At 34.4% G+C, this 17,546-nt stretch overlaps 2 protein-coding genes across 3 annotated transcripts; both read left to right on the top strand.

Moving 5' to 3' along the window:
- The first annotated feature begins 4,795 nt into the window (after positions 1-4,795).
- On the top strand, positions 4,796-5,544 carry LOC120168021. The gene is made up of 2 exons (XM_039176888.1): positions 4,796-5,115; positions 5,220-5,544. Exons 1-2 carry the CDS (start codon positions 4,796-4,798, stop codon positions 5,542-5,544), a joined length of 645 nt encoding a protein of 214 aa, XP_039032819.1.
- A 1,899-nt stretch (positions 5,545-7,443) lies between these two features.
- On the top strand, positions 7,444-17,356 carry LOC120167941 (transcription factor LUX-like). 2 transcript variants are annotated; one of them, XM_039176835.1, is made up of 3 exons: positions 7,444-8,698; positions 9,528-9,533; positions 17,346-17,356. In XM_039176835.1, exon 1 carries the CDS (start codon positions 7,615-7,617, stop codon positions 8,674-8,676), a length of 1,062 nt encoding a protein of 353 aa, XP_039032766.1. In that variant the 5' UTR covers positions 7,444-7,614; the 3' UTR covers positions 8,677-8,698; positions 9,528-9,533; positions 17,346-17,356. The 2 variants fall into 2 exon arrangements, with proteins under 2 accessions (XP_039032766.1, XP_039032765.1); XM_039176834.1 differs by lacking the exons at positions 9,528-9,533; positions 17,346-17,356 and adding an exon at positions 10,349-10,547 and having other exon boundaries at positions 7,444-8,694.
- Positions 17,357-17,546: the final 190 nt, after the last annotated feature.

A 17,546-nucleotide genomic window follows, 5' to 3' on the forward strand; every position in this document is an offset into this window, starting at 1 on the left:
ACCATCGAATTTCGCGACTTCGAATTTTGCTCCTGACATCTGATACCAATTGTTGACGAAAACGGGTAAAGAAAACGAAAGAACACGAGCATTTTACGAGGTTCGGCAATGTGCTTACGTCCTCAGTGCCTAGGCAGCGCTAGAATTTTATTCAATAATCTTTTAGGTCTAGGTTACATCTCTATTTATAATAGAAAACCCTGGTACATAATTACAAAATCAACCCTGTACCGTACCGCGGGGGCTACGCCCCTGCACCCCAACCCACATAATTTGTAACCCCACAACGAGACTTTCTTTGTAAGGACAGTTGATGTTCGCTTCGCTCACTCCGCTCTATCTCCTGTCCTCTTTACTGGTATATTTATGAGCCATACCTAACATGGATGAATGTGTATGTTGTACAAAAGCTAAGGTTGAAGCACAAGTATGCTATTCGACTCAACCACATAGTCATATCACCACTAGCACGAGGGATCACTGGGTTCTGGACTCTGGGACCACGCATCATGCAACTGCTGACTCGACCAAGGTTCTTAGCCAAAAAGAATTTTTAGGACCAGGTAAATTAGTGGTTGGTAATGGTGGTTTACTTCCAATTCAAGCCATTGGTAAATTAATTTTGTCTTCTTCTTCTCGAGCTTTAGTGTTAAATGACATTCTTCATGTAAAAAATCTTTTCTCGGTCTCGAAGCTTGCTAAGGACAATGAGGTGTATTTCAAGTTCCATGCTTCATGCTACTGTGTTAGTGATGAAGCCACTGTTGAGGTTCTACTGAAGGGACAGGAGAATGATGGCCTATACCTGTTCCAAGTTGATGATAGTCATAATAGAAGTACTTGTCTTGTAGCTAATAAAGGTTTTTACTTCAAGTCATTTGTATAATCTGTGGCATAGGCACCTTGGGCACCCTGCTCATGGCATTATCTAGAAAATATGCAAACTCCTTGATGTAAATGTTGAACAAAATAATGAAAGTTGTATTGCTTGTCACATGGGAAAAAATCATAAACTTCCCTTCTCGGATTCAACCACTTTGTATGAATTTCCCTTTCAACTCGTGTTTATTGATTTATGGGGGCCATCGCCTGTCATCTCGAACGAGTTTAAGTATTATGTCAGCTTCAATGATGCCTGCACTCGACATATGTGGTTGTATCTGCTTAAGGACAAGTCTTAGGCTACTTAGGCTTTTCAACTGTTTCAGCAGCTTGTAGAAACACAGTTTGAATCAAAAGTCTTGGTTGTTTAAAGCGACTGGGTAGTGAATATCATCGATTGTCTTGTGTACTTGCTGAAGCTGGTATATCTCACCGTGTTACCTGCCCACACACGTCAAAGCAGAATGGTGTTGTGGAGAACAAACACCGACATGTGATTGAGATGGCCATAGTACTGCTTGCACAGGCGTCCATGCCAACAAGCTACTGGTCCTATGTTGTGGTTATGGTTGTTCACCTAATAAACATGTTATTCGAAGGTATTAGCTGGAAAGTCTCCCTTCAAGTGTGTGTTCAACAAGAAACCTGACTATGGCTCACTTAAGGTATTTGGATGTATGTGTTTCCCTCACCTAAGACCGTTCAACAATCACAAACTCGATTTTCGGTCTCATCCATGTACATTCTTGGGTACAAGCCCTCAACACAAAGGTTTTTTATGCCTCACACCTGAAAAACGTGTAGTGGTGTCGCGATATGTGAAGTTTGACAAGTGGTGCTTTCCATTTTCTCAGAATAGTTCTGTTGAACAATCGAGAGTTCATTCGCAGCTAAGCAGACCCCTTGATATAGTAATTAATACTAATAAATTGCATGCTGCTACTGCTCGACAACCAGAGCTCGCTAACTCGTCTGTAGACACTCTTGAGCACAGTTCTGCACGGTCTGGTGAAGATAATGAGTTTGCTGCATCACCTGAGAAGACTGATGCCATAGAAGTGCAGCCACCATCTGATGACATAATAGAGGTTGTGGTTGGCAATGCTCATCCTATGTTAACTAGGAGTAAATGTGGAGTGTTTAGACAAAAAATGTACAATACATTGTTTGATGATATTGTTCCAACAACTGTTAAGGAAGCTCTTCAATCTGCTCCATGGTCAGATGCAGTGCACACTGAATATTCAGTGTTGATTCAAAATGACATGTGGAGCCTTGTTCATCTACCTGCTGACAGGAGTGTAGTAGGATGTAAATGGCTCTTCAAGATTAAACAAAATCCAGATGGGTCTGTGCACATGTATAAGGCGTGGTTGGTGGCAAAAGGTTTCACTCAAGTCCCTGGGTTTGACTTTACAAACACATTCAGTTTAGTGGTAAAGTTCTCGAATGTCTATGTTCTTTTAGCCATGGCTGTTGGAAGAGGTTGGGCCTTGAGACAAGTCGATGTCAATAATGCGTTCTTGAATGATGACTTGTGTGAGGTAATATACATGCAACAACCACCTGGGTTTGAGCGTTGTGTTGAATATGGAACTCTACTAGTATGTAAACTACAGAAAGCCATCTATGGTCTTCGACAAGCTCTACGCAACTAGAATGACAAGCTTAAAGCTTGCTTTTTGGAACTAGGATTTTTAGAATCAAAGGCATATGTATTCTCTTTTGTTCGAGTTCAAGATGATTGCAGTATATATGCTTTGGTGTATATCGATGATATCATCATCACAGGAACTTCAACTTCCGTTGTTGATCAGGTTGTTCATCTGCTCAGCTTTCGATTCTCTCTTAAAGATCTTGGTGAACTATCCTACTTTCTGGGGATAGAAGTTAAGAAGGTTGGTACTGGCTTGCTGTTAAGTCAGCGCGCTTATATATGTGAACAGCTGAAGAAAACAAACATGAGTCAAACTACACCTGTCTGTACTCCCATGGTTTCTGCAAAGTTTGCTGATCATGCGAGTGATCTGATGACAAACGCCTGAGATATCGCGTTTGCAGTTAATAAAGCAGCTCAATTCATGCAGTCTCCCCGAATGATTCATTTTGCAGCAGTTAAACAAATCCTACGTTACTTGGCATGCTCGCTTGATCATGGATTGATGTTCTCAAAAGGTAATGCTCGGTTATGTGCCAAAGCATTCTCAGACACTGATTGGGCTGGTGATGCCAGTGATCGCAAGTCCATGTCTGGGTATTGTGTGTTTCTTGGAGATTGTTTGGTTGCGTGGAACTCTAAGAAGCAGAAAACTGTTTCTCGATCAACAATGGAAGCGGAGTATAAAAGTTGATGCAGAGGGATCCGAGACAGATGATGCTGAGCTGTCAGATTGCACCTTGATGGCGCTGAGATACCATGAGTTGGCAGATCAGCGCAAATGCGGGAATTGATTGTGATATGTTCCTCATTGGGGCCGTTTTGAGTGTGCTTCAGTCTTTTGGCCATAACTTTGGCTACGGGTGTCAGAATCGTGCATAAGACCCCAAACCGGAAAACTCTTTTCGACGCGCACACTGTCCACATGAGCTATGCTCCATGTGGCCTTTTTTTCGACCTCAAATTCTACCGTTTTCCCCTCCGAATCACTAGATTTAGATATTTTTTACTATTTATGGTAATATTTCGATTGTCAATTAGGAAGTCATTTTAAATCCGATTTCGGCCGGATTTTTTTAATTTCAATTTATAGTGATTTTCGGGATTTTGCTATTTTTGGTAAAATTTCGATAAACAAGATTTTTGGCTTTAACAGTTCGGCTTGTGGACTGATTTTGGACAGTTTTGATTTTATAATATTTTATTAAACTCTAGATACTTTTTTTCTCTGGTTTTTGGGCGAATTTTCTCTTGTGAATCATCTGTTGGAACTAGCCTACGGGATAATCGTTATTCTGTCTGGCGTCAAAAGTGTTGCTGAGTCGGCAGCAGAGGTGACCTGGCTTACTGCACAGTTGTGTGATCTTGGGTTGTCCCTACAAGAAGCACCTGTTATTTGGTGCGACAACACAAGTGTTGTGGCCTTGAGCGTGAATCTGGTTTGTCATGCTTGGTCCAAACATGTTGGACTCGATGTTCACTTTATTCGTGAGAAGATTGCAGCCGGTGTACTTCGGGTTAGCTACATTCCTGTTGAATTCCAAATAGCAGATGGACTGACCAAGCCATGACCAAGCCTGCGTTTGAGCAATTCCGTGGAAAATTGCGGGTGCTATCTTGTTAAAGAGGAGGAGAAAAAAGAAGTGGAGAGAATGTTGAGATATGTTCATGCACGTGAGTTAGAGTCCTCATGCATGTCATGCATGTAAGCTGAGAAATGATGATGGATGTGGTTAACCATCATATGAAGCTGTTAGGAATCAGTTTTAGGGTTGTTAGGCTGTTAGAGTTTGTTATAAGTGTGCTATAAATGTAAGTGTAAGTGAGAATGATGATGAGCTGATTCAATAAAGAATGCTTTTCTTATTCATTTATGTTAGTTCTTTTGCTCCAATTACTGTATTGCTTAATAGTCAATAAAGAATGCTTTTCTTATTCATTTATGTTAGTTCTTTTGCTCCAATTACTGTATTGCTTAATAGTCACTTCCGACAACTCTTGGAACATCCATGCTCTTAATTCTCTTGTCTCTCAAGAAGCGGTGGCTCATATTATCAATATCCGTCCACCCCTTGCCTCCAACACCGATGTTGCCATCCTTTGGTGCCATGATAACGGAAATGGATTCAGCGTTAGTTCAGCCTACAGCTCGCTCATGGGTGGCATAATCATAATCTTGTTTGGAAAACAATATGGTCGCTCCCTATCCCTCAACGTCTTCGGCTTTTTATATGACTCTCATTGAAGAAACGACTCATGACGAATGGTGAGCGCGTCCGTTGTGGCATGTCCTCGGAGCCTTTGTGTCAATTCTTCAAAGCTGGCGAAGAATCGATTCAGCATGTTTTATGGGATTGTCCGAGTGTACAAAATTTCTGGAGTATCACTTTTCCTACTGCTGTAAGCGCTGATTTTTTAATGCTGACTTCAACCATTGGCTCCTCCAAAATCTTGCCAGCATGTGACCACCACAAGGATTTCAAGTTCCTTGGTCTTCTCTTTTCGCTTCAATCCCCTGGCAGCTTTGGAAGCGTCGAAACAATGAGATTTTCACTGAAGATAGCCAGTCTTTCGAAGTAATCCTTCAGCGAGCCTACGGTTGGGCTCGCTGTTTCGACACTCGCACTCCAAGGGTTTCACCAGCTCCATCTTCTTCGTGAGATGTTACAATTTGGCTTAGAGCGCCTGATGACTGGTTTTGCTTGAATTGTGATGGTAGCGTCAACCTCGTGTCTAATCTGGGATCTGCCGAGGGAGTTATTAGAGACTCTTCGGGCCGCTGGATTGATGGTTTTAGTAAAAACATTGGCTACTCTACGAACCTCCAAGCTGAGCTTTGGGGCTTATATGAAGGTCTCCGACTTGCCTGGAGTCATGATATTGATCGCTTGGAAATTCAGACCGACAACGCCAAAGCTGCTAAAATAATCGACATGGTTGATGCTGCCAATAGCCCCTTTCCGATGGTGAGAGCCGTTGCTTCCTTTCGTGCTCGACCGTGGTAGACTCGCGTCCGTTGGATTCCTCGTTTTACTAATTCAATTGCGGACAGCCTTGCTAAGATGGCCCCCCTGGTCTCGCCGATTATGTGTTCTATGCTACTGCCCAGCTGAGATCGTGAAGCAAGTGGAGCTTGAAGCGCACTCTCATTTGTTAGCATAGTTTACTAAGTTTCCTTTCGATTAAACAAATACATTACAAATGATTTAAATTGCGGTTGCGACGTGTTTTCGACTTGTGTTGCATTTATCGTGATTGTAGATATAACATATGTTATTGTGATCATTGCGGGTATCGCGGTGGTGAACATTTTTCAAATGAGTTGTTTAAAAAAAACTGATTTTTTAAAATAAATAAAATAGTGAAATAACAGTCCGCTATTACCACGATTACCCATTATCCGTTAAATTGTGACCGCGGTCAGCTGCTATTGGTGTGATTCAACTGCATACCGTTATTTTTCGCGATAGTGGTCTCGGATGTCTTCACGACTGCGACACCGCTATCCGATCGCTATTTGAATTTCTGATCCCTATAGATGATGGGTTTTTTTTTGACAAATAACTTTTGGAAGAGCTTTTAGCTTATTTGACCATAAATAGCTAATTGGTAGTCAAATCCTCTATTTTTAGTGTTTGATAAATATCTTTTTGAAAGAGTTTATTGTGCAAAATAAGCTGGAAATGAAAACGTTAGAAAATTCAATGGTTTGAAAGAGCTGATTATAAAATAAGATGTTAAATGACATATTTGATCTTATTTTTTTCCATAATTACTTCCTTACTGTAAAACATAATATAATGAAATATTCTTCATCCTAATATATTTAAGATGAAAATTTATTTTATTATTCTATTTTTTTGTTGTAGATTTTCAAATAGTTAAGAAAATATAACAAAACATGAAAATAGAATAATGTAGTGTTGATATTCTATACAAAGTTAATAATATATATCAATCTCACAAGATTAATATTTGTAAACATTAAATTTAAAAAATATATTTAAAATTTTCAAAAATATTCACTAATTTTCTTAAGGGATTTTTAATTCCTTGTGAAAAGTATTTTATACGAATAATTTCATCCCAATAAAGACTAAAGTATTATAAAATATATATATTTAACAATCAGATGTATTATACACTTATTTGTCATTTTACACATATCAACTATCAGCTAAATTTTACCAAATACTTTTATATAAACAGATAATCAAATTAATTTCTCAAATCAGTTAATCAAATCAATAAATCAACTCAACTATTAGAATCACCTATCAACTATCAACTTTAGTTATTTGCCAAACACCCTGATATATTCTAATTATAAAATCTTTGGAGATAACAATTATCGTTTTTACAACCAAAATTTCTTAATTTGTATTTGTATTATTTTATTACGGTTAAATAATTTATTATGAATTTTATTATAGTAATAATAATATTTTTTTATAAAAAAAACATTGATCATAAAGTGGATAAATCCATTCAAACGGCCCAGAATATCCACGGTGTCCATAAAATATTCATCCCAGCTGTTCACCAACATTCAGTTCTCCTATTGGTTAGTCCGCTATAAAGAAAGAAGCCCTCAAAGCCTCTATTATCAAAAATACCCTCAAAAGTGCACGTTCTAAATATGCCTCCTCCTCTCAACCGAAATATGTCCATTTCCGTAAATAAATCCCCACCATCTACGATCCAGCGCGACCGGTTCCACCCTTACGACCCGTAAATCACTGACGTGTCGGAACATTACTGGATAAACCCTGGTTTTTAAAATTTAGGATGTTTAGATATTTAGCAGATCAAAAATATCTGGCTAACTCGTCCACGTTGGCAGACCGATCTGGAATCTGGCGTTGCACTTTTTTCTTGCTTCTCTTTTACGGTTTTACCCTTTATTTTCCCTCAGAAAAAAATGTTTTTTTCTTTGGTCCCAAACAGCCGCCCGATTCTCACGCAAATATCTGAAAATCTCTTCAGATTTTACACTTTTCTTTCTGATTCAAGCAACGAAATTTGAAGAATCGCTCGAAAAATACTGATAAGATCCCTGAGTTGGAGGCAAAAACATGGGAGAAGAAGTGAAGATGAGTGAATTTGAAGTTAACGGCGGAGACGACGAGGCCACCGCAACAGCCAACACTGCCTTCGTTGACGATGAAGATGATGTTGACCAAAGAGTTCTCGAATGGGAGATTGGATTACCCGACTGCGATGATTTAACTCCGTTATCTCAATCCTTAATCCCACCGGAACTCGTCTCCGCTTTCAGTATCTCGCCAGAGCCTCGTCGGACAGCTCTCGATGTCAACCGTGCCTCTCACGATACACTCTCCTCACTCCGATCAAGCGGAACCCACCTCTTCACTAACAATAGCAATAAAACCAGCAATAATAACAATCTACATTCTTTTAATGACCCGATGGTAGTGGAACCGGAAGGTGACGGATCGGGTTCCGGTTCTGGATCTGAACCAAAGAAGATGAGGAAGACGGATTCTGGTATTGCAGAGGAAGCGGATTCAGCGGTTAGGACAACGGAGAATTCGGAGGATCCATCAGCGAGGGCATTGAAACGACCACGTTTAGTGTGGACGCCGCAGCTGCATAAGAGATTTGTTGATGTGGTGGCCCATTTAGGCATAAAAAACGCGGTTCCCAAAACAATCATGCAGCTAATGAACGTAGAAGGCTTGACCCGCGAGAACGTTGCCAGTCATTTACAGAAATACCGGATTTACTTGAAAAGGATGCAAGGGTTAAGCAACGAAGGACCATCGGCTTCCGATCAGCTGTTTGCGTCAACGCCGGTGCCCCAGAGTCTTCGTGAGAGTGGAAGCGGCGGCGGTGGAGGAGGAGGAGGAGGAGGAAGTGGTCTTGTTGGTGGTAGTGCGAATGGCAATGGGCATGTTGGGATGCCTATACCGATGCCTTATGGGGCACCTTTGGTGCCTGTAGCAATGCCGATGTACGGACATATGGGTATGCATCAAGGAGGGTACCATCATCAGCAGAATGGGTATGAGGCGAATTCGTACGGGATGCAACCGAGAGACTGGCCTCGTGGGAATAAATATGGATCACTGATGTCGTATCACAATTATATGGCTCCCAATGATAAGCTAAATTAGCTGGATTTTTGTACAAAGGTTAGTTCCTTTCTTTCTTTTTTCAGTATTAGAATATGATTTTTCAGCTTTATTGTCTGGTTGAATATTAGTAACTAACTTATAATTGCATATATCGTGCTAATTTGTTTAGAAAATTTGGTTCTAAGTAAGCTTTGAGGTATAGTGTGATGTACAATATTGTCGGCTTTGGAACTTGCATAGGTGTTGATTGAAATGGAAACTTGAAAAGCTATAATTGAGCATAGCCTTAGATTATTTTGCTATTACCAAGAAAGGATGCGACAGTGTGGTTTAAACAGGATCAATCGGCATTAATCTCTTATTTTGCTCATCTAGGAAAAAAAAAAGAATCAGTTTTGCTCTTATGTTACTATATTATGTTACTTGATTAGGATTAATGCCTACTCTGCTTAAAGAATTACTGTATGATTGTCTAGACTTGTTGTGTCTCTTTAGTTGGTAAGCATACAAAATTATGGTGTTATGGTAAGAAATTTCGATTCAATGTACAATTTGATTTGGTGTAACTATATACATGAAATTTTGATTTATTTGTATGTATTTTTAAAAGTCTAATAGATTCAGATACTTCATTTTTAGTAAATCTAATTGTTTGTGCATGCAATAAGTAAAGGTAAGATTGTGCCACATCTATAACTAAATAATTATGCATTTTACATCACTGAACTTGACATCATGTGCATGTATTTCACAATCCTTTAATTTCATCAATTTATATCTCTGAACTTTTATTATTAATAACTAAGGTGCTAATTCCATTAAATAATTTTAATTAAAAACTTGTCTTAGAATGCATACATGGTTTATATTTGAAGTACAATCAACATTAGGATTTGGTGTAGAGTTATGTATGCTTTTTGAACCAACTGTTCTTATGAGAATTACTCGACGGAGTTAGTATCAGTGACCTAATCTATTAATAATGGAAGTTTCCTAATGTAATTTAGTGGAATTAAAGGTCTGTGATCTACATTACAAGTTTATGCATTTTAATTTACCTAAAATATAAACTACCCTTATAACTGTATTAGTTCTTTGTAAAAGTTAATCAAACCCAAAATCGCATGTATACAATTACATCAATCAAGGTTCATATAATGCATTGTGTATTAAACCGAAGTTCATGAAGACTTTTTACATTTATCCATTTTCGGTAATTTTAGTTTACCCTCTTGCTTTATGTGTGTATTGGACAGGACAGTCAACACTATCTTTGAGCTATTGCTTCATCTATCTGTATACAGCTCTTGCTTATGCATTTCTCATCTATTTTTATCTGTATTAGTTTATACCGTTATTTGTTCTTCTGAATATAATGCTGTCAGCTTCATTTACCATTACCATTGCTTCCATTTTCCTTAGCCTTTCACCCATTCTTTGCTCTCACGTTATTAATTTATTGGCACTGGTTCGTAATCGTTTGTGAAGTGGTTTTGCTCCTGGTTGGTTGCTCTTTGATTACTGGTGATGAAACCAAGGTTTTTCCTGTTCCTTAAAACGACTGTGTTAGAAAGCATCGATTTTATGTTTCATATGTTCACTGATCATTGGACTTTGCATCCCAAATTATTCTTTTGTAGATTAATTCTTGTATGAACTTGGTGTTCACCTAGACACACTGAAATGGCTGGGTTCTTATGGTTTTTGACAGACAGAGAAAGACATGTTGGAGTATATCTAGGTGGAGAATTGCAAGTATGAATGAGATTTGACAAAGAGAGAACCAAACCTCTCACTCTCAGGGTATTATTGCTTTCTTGAGTTAATTAGGCACTAGGGAGAGTCCAGGAAACTTGTTATTCACTTGATAATTATCATTAACCAGTGTATTATTGAATATATTAACACCCTTTTTTTGTTTTTGTTTTTTTGGCCATGGAACAAAAGCAAACACTATTATGACTTTATGACCTTTTCCTTTTAGAGAAGTCCCCCCCCCCAATTGGCTTGAGCATGAAGTAATTAGCAGCCCCATAACTAACATATTTCCCCCCATTGGGTTAACATACAAATTGGTGTTCCTATTTGATGCTTATAGAATTCAATGACAAAACATTTCAGACATCTATATGGTTTAACTTCTGATGATATGTTGAATGATATCATCCAATTGACAATTGCATGCAGAAGTAGGAGTTGTAAGTTTTCCTAGAGTCTGGCTTTATAATTGTTGGCATGTTGGTATCACTCATCTAATGGAAGTGAGGGTCACTAATTTTTCAACTTTGCTGCTTCTTTCCAAAGGATAACAAAAATTTGAGTGCATTTTTTTCCTCATTAAAGGAGCATATGTTTTATTAATGGAAATTAAAGGATCACATTTGGGTGCAATTAGGTGAGAAAACATGACCTTTGGATAAGGGCAATGGTCGCCTCAATTTCCAATTTACAATATATGACGCGAGACTGACTACCCAATTATTGGGCATAAATTAACTAATTAATTTAGGGTTCTTCACTACCCTATATTATTATTATTATTGGCTTTAGATTATTTTTTTAAGTGAGATCAGTTTGCCTCTGTCAGAGTTTTTGATTTTTTTTAAATGTTCATTTTAACTATTATAACTTAATTTTTAATTTTGCATATTAATTTTTAATTTTTCACTTTATTTTAGTATAATGACTTTGTTTCGTGATTTTTATATTATTTATAAAGCATAAAAAAAGTGTAAATATTTTAAAAATAATGGTTCAGTTACTATTATGAAAAGAAAATAAAGTAATAAGAGATATAGGAATGAGTATTTTATATTATTTTTCAATATAGATTCAGTATAAAATTTTCTTCAAATTCTATATTTATAGACGTAAGAGGTAGAAATTATATGAAATTATAATTTTATTAGACATCAAAGTTTGAATAATAAAATACATCAAAAGTCATATTTAATACTTAAAATTTTAATCATAATATACATCTATAAATAATAATTATTCATAATATTCTACCTTGGATATCTATTTAAAATATGTAATTCGTTAAACTCTTACTATAAAAAATCTTGTAAGACAAAATCCCATTGAAATAATATATATACATATCATATTTTAATACGAATAATTATCGCGTGCATCTCGCTTATTTACAATATTAAAAATGACTTCTTAAATGTAGTGATTTGTAATTTATCTAAATAATAAGATTTTTTTAAAATAATGATATAGGGAAACTCTATATTTTAGATAAAGCCTTTGACACATGATCACTAAACCAACTTAAATATTTTGTTACATGGTTGATAATAAATTAATTAAATTAAATTGGTGTTAAAATTAATTATATTTGTTTTATGGAATATATTAATTATCAAATAAAATATTAAATTATATAAATATATATATTTATAATATAAATTATATAATTAATAAAGTCATATAGAAAATATTTATAATTATGTTTAACACTAAAAGATCAATGAAAAAATAAAGAATAATAAAAATTTATAAATTATTATAAAAATATTTGTAACATTAATTAAAATTAATATTTTATGATTTATGTTATAAAATTATTCTTATGATTATTATAATTATATTTTATAGTATTTTTATAATTTATGTTATAAATAACATATTTTTATTATTTTTTGCTCTTTTTATTAATATTTTAATTTTATAATATAAATTATAATTTTTTTAATATAAATTTAAGCTTGAACCAAGATAATTCAAATATAGGGTTCAATTGTGCTTGATATATCAGAGTTAAATTTATTTAAATAATATTAGAAAAGGAAATTTTAAATTAAGAATCAAGATAAGATGAAAGAACCTAAGACATAGATTCTCCATTCATAAAAATCATGGGTTAACCACTCTTATTTGGATGTGAACTTCAAGGGACCATGACTTAGGGTAAGTTTGGAATAGCTTTTGAAAAATGATTTTTAAAGGTGTTGTAGAAATAAATTTTTAAAAATGTTATATAAAAATAAATTTAAAATTTAATTGTTTGGGATTGTTGTTAAAAAGTAAGTTTGAAAAAAAATGTACATTTTAAACATTATGTTGTAAATTAAAAATATAACATTTAAATTATATTTATACTTCTATATGAATCATATCAATTTAAACTATAACAAAATATTAAAAATATAAATATAAATATATAATTATAATAAAAATATTTTTTTATATAACTCACTATTAATATTTTAATATATAAATAATAAATTTTATTTATTATTTAAATAATTAAAATAAATTATTAAAAGTAATAAATTATCTTTGTAAGGATGTTAGTATTAGATTCTTAAAATAAAAAGTAAATACACAATTGAGTAGAGCTCATGTATTAGTAAAGATAAAATTATAATTTATTTCCAAACGTAAAGTTGAAAATGAAAAAGACTAAAAAATTTAATTTTTGTTATTAGTTTAAAACTACCGTTTTCACTTTTTTTTAGTTTTCACTTTTTTGACACATTTCGTAAATTGTTTTCAGAAAAATTAACCAAACAGTGTGAAACATTTTACAATGCAACATCCAAACAATGTAAAATATTTTTTGGAAAACGTTTTCCGGAAATGTAATTCATTTTCCGGAAACTGTTTTTAGTGAAACAAACAGACATTTATATTTGGATTATGCAATTTGAATTTTTGAACTTTACGTATGAATTATGTAGAATTTTAAGTTGTTCGAATTTTAATTTTTCAGGAAAACTAATGTAGAATTTTTTAGTGCAGAATCGTTTACTGTTTAGTGCAAAATTTGAAAAAAAACTCAAGTACCCTGTTACTTGAACTAGCAGGTGCCCTGATTATGCGAGTATCCGACTTACGGGGTACCCTGATATTACGACCCAAGTCAAAGGTCGATTTTTAGTACCCAAACAGTTCGAGTACCAGGTAGTTCAGGTACCCAAAAATGCATGTACCCGGTTTTGAACACCCCTATTTGTGAGAATTGAAAAGCACTTAATAACTTCAGATATCATTCTTAATTTTTTTGAAAACTTGGATTGGCAATAAACCTTTTCTTTAAAAATCTCAACTTTTTTATTTCAAAAAGAGCTTGTTGGTTTGAATGTTGTTATGATTTACAGTTGAGAATAAGAGTCGACTGATAGCAAATTTGACTTCCTATGAATACACCTAGCAGTAGTCCGCTATTGAGATCAGGTTCAATTCTTATTAAGACAATATAACCTGAATTGGGCTTTTCCAACGCTTAAAACTGTTTTGGAGCTAACGACGATAGCCATAGTTAGTTTAAGCAATGACTGAATTTCAAGGATTGACTTGTGCATATCAGTTTGAAGCAAAAAGTAAGTTACAAGAGTTGGACCTTGTAGACTGTAACCATAATTAATCCCGAAGTAAAATCTTTATCGATGATCGAAATAAATTAAGGCAAACCGAGGCTTGAGGCTATTTTTCATCATTATTATTTTCAACTATTTACTTTCATTTTGTCATTTTTACTTAATTTATTTTACTTAGTTTTTATCACTAAACCCCCTTTTCTTTTTACTTACAATTTTTTGTATCAAGATCAACACAATTCTAAAATTGAAAATTTTTAAGTCCCTGCGGATCGACAATTTCTTCTTTATACTACGCTTTAACTTATTTCATTTGAGAAAAAATAGTGATAATGCCTGTCAATTGGTAATAAGGGTGAGTATTGGGTGGTCGGTATCGATACTAGAGGGCTTAGTATTAGTACCATCATGTTAAGTTGGGCAAGAAGTATAACTTTTGGATAAGAGCTCGGAAATAGGTTTAGAGCCACCAGGATTATTATAATAAGCTTAAAACTGAAATCCTTAATGTTGTGTGATAAGCATGAGAAAATTATGAGGTAATATTCTATAAGACTTATGCTTTTGTTTAACACTCTGGAAAATGACGAGGACACCCGAGCTATTTGTATGTATGATGACGATTTAAAGTATATGCATGTGAAATATTCTGATATATCCCCAACAGTGTTAAGGCACTTTAGTATATCAGTGCTAATGCACTTTCGTATTACTACTAATGCACTTTCATATTAGTGATTAGGCACTTTAGTATCAATGGTAAAGCACTTCAGTTACGTGACGGTATTACCATGATATTATATACCACGAACTATATCATGATGCTTTTGATGTGATTTTATGCTTGATGCATTTCTTTATTGTATGATTTGTACCTAAGGCTATGTATTATCATTATGTTTGTGTCCTATCTGTAGCGTAGGACGATGCATAGTAACATAGTATTATGATTAGAGACTAGTATATGTATACTCACGGCGAGACCTTTAGTTATGAACTAAGGAAAGCATGAGACTCATATCAGTGTGGTAGTTGATATACCTTGGGTAGGTGGTTTGATAATACTGATAACATATTTGTATTGCTTCTCTGACTATACTTGTTAGAATGATTATGTTATGAATGCATGTAGTATAGTAGATGAATTATCTGAAGCGTGGCTTGCAAGCTCAGAGTTCGAAATGTGTTTTCGTTCATAGGTTACAACTCACATTATGTGAGATGAGACAACGATAGTATCAGGGAATCTCAGTGGGGTATCAGAGTACATCGATGATGACTTAGTAGGCATGTAGAGGTCATGTTTTGAAATGGTCAAATTGTAATATTTTAATTGTTCATTTTATTTATCGAGTTTTTAAATTATTGCCTCGTTTTTGTAATAGTTATGGTTTCATAATTTGTATAAATGTTTTAAAAATGAGTACGGTTTCTGAAAAAATTGTTAGTCACTTTGGTGATTCCGTGTGATACTCAAATCTTGAGATTTGGCTGTTATAAGGTGCCTGGACTGTAATGGACATTATTTGACACGTGTCATGCATATAAATTTTAAAAAGTATTTTTTTTAAAAATAATTAATATTATAATTAAAAACCCAAAAAACCTACAGAATCGTCGTCGACCGGCCACTATTGGTCTGTGACTGCCACCATTGACACCATCAAAATCGTCACACTGCAACGACTAAAACCCAATGCCCCACCCACCCTGAAACTACGCCCATTTTTGTATAAAAAAAGTCGTGAAGGTCACTGGATTTCTATGTTATTCGACGACTGTAGTTGTCCATATGTTACATGGTTTCCATTGTTGAGTTCTTCGTCTTGCTCCGAACAAAACTCGATCGGTGATGACCCCTTCGCCATCAGCGGTGGAAGGATGAGAGAGAGAGGGACGACGTAGGGGTTAATTTTTTTTATTTCTTTTTTTAAATAATTTTTTTATTATTAAAAAAATATAATAGTTAGCACCTGAAAGTTAAAAAATATAACAATAGACACCTAAAAGCAATATTTTTAAAACCGGACCGGACCTTGAACCGGTGCATGTACTGGTTCACTGGTTCACTGGTTCAACCGGGTTTAACTGCGGTTCAACCGGAATTTATATAAAATAATATTTTTTTAAATTTTACATAATATTCAAAGCAATATTAATATACATATAACACTTTTTTAAGTTTATAATATTAAAATGTATAAAAATATCACAAGTCATAACATATATAAGTTAAAAAACATAAAATCAAGTGAAATAAAATGATTCAAATCAACTACAGCATAATATTTAAGGTAAAACATATTAAATGATAAATATAATTATATAATTATAATCAAAAAATAAATTTGGGGCTGGAAAAAATCATAACGAACGATGTCGTTTGGTTTAATTTTTTTTAAAACAATCTCACATGACTAAGAAACATAGAAGATCATCCCAAAAGTCTAAAAAGTAAAAATATGAGAACAAAACAATCTCACATGGCTAAGAAACATAAAAGAGCATCTCAACTGACTTCTTTAAATACTAGAGGTAATTTGACATTCAAAATCATTGAGTCTTTTGGTGAGCACAGAGCGAATTATTCTTTCGCTTCAATTGAGCTCGAATTTCAGGTTTCAATCGAGCTTCTAAATTTTTTTTGAGTTCGAGCCTTTTCGAGTTCAAGTTTCAATATTATATTTCGAGTTCGAGTTGAACTTGATAATTTTTAGCTTGTGAGTTTTTGAGTCGAGTTGAACTTACTTTTAAAGTTTTCGAGTTCGAGTTGAGCTCAGCAGTACTCGAGTTCGACTCGGCTCGTTTAACAAATGACGTCGTTTGGTTTAATTTTTTTAAAGAAAAAAAGAGAACCGGCGGTTCACACCGATTTTGCCGGTTTTCAGCCGGTTCACCCCGATTTTGCTGGTTCTCAGCCGATTCTACCGGTTCTGTGCTCATTCGGTTTTGAAAGTTAACCAGACCGGACAGGCCATCGGTTCACGGTTCAACTGGTCGAACCAGCCGGTCCGGTCTAGTTTTAATAACATTGCCTAAAAGTGTAACGGATAAAACATTAGGCATCTATTATTAGCAAAAAATTCTATAAGCACCAAATCGTATTTTGAGGTATAATTTAAGCACTAAAGAATGTATTAAGCCAAAATATAATAATTATTTTAAAGTTTTGGGTAAGCCAAGCGTTTAATATCTAAACTATAAATTTTGGTTCGTTTTAGTACCTAAAGTTTCAATTTTTTTAAAACCATATCTAATGTTTAATTTTTATTTTATTTTAGTACTCGTTAAAAACTTAACATTAAGTTTTAAAAAATATTGAAACTTTAGGTACTAAAATGGACCAAAACGGATAGTTTAGGTAGTAAAAGTGTTAAGTTTTTAATAGCGAGTACTAAAATAAAATAAAAACTAAACGTTAGACATAGTTTTGAAAGAATTGAAAGTTTAAGTATTAAAATGGATAAAATTGATAGTTAAGGTACTAGACATACCGTTTACCCTAAAATTTTTAAAATTTAATAATTAAAAACCATTTTAACATAATTAAATAATCATTTATCTATTTTAACCTAGTTC

The sequence above is a fragment of the Hibiscus syriacus genome, unplaced genomic scaffold (assembly GCF_006381635.1).
Source record: "Hibiscus syriacus cultivar Baekdansim isolate YM2019G1 unplaced genomic scaffold, ASM638163v2 tig00111708_pilon, whole genome shotgun sequence".
NCBI lineage: Eukaryota > Viridiplantae > Streptophyta > Magnoliopsida > Malvales > Malvaceae > Hibiscus > Hibiscus syriacus.

Coding starts and splice junctions, on each gene's coding strand:
- LOC120168021 (XM_039176888.1), top strand. CDS start 4,796: ATGACGAATGGTGAGCGCGTCCGTTGTGGCATGTCCTCGGAGCCTTTG. Junction 5,116..5,219: donor AAGATAGCCAGTCTTTCGAA/GTAATCCTTCAG, acceptor AATTTGGCTTAG/AGCGCCTGATGACTGGTTTT.
- LOC120167941 (XM_039176835.1), top strand. CDS start 7,615: ATGGGAGAAGAAGTGAAGATGAGTGAATTTGAAGTTAACGGCGGAGAC.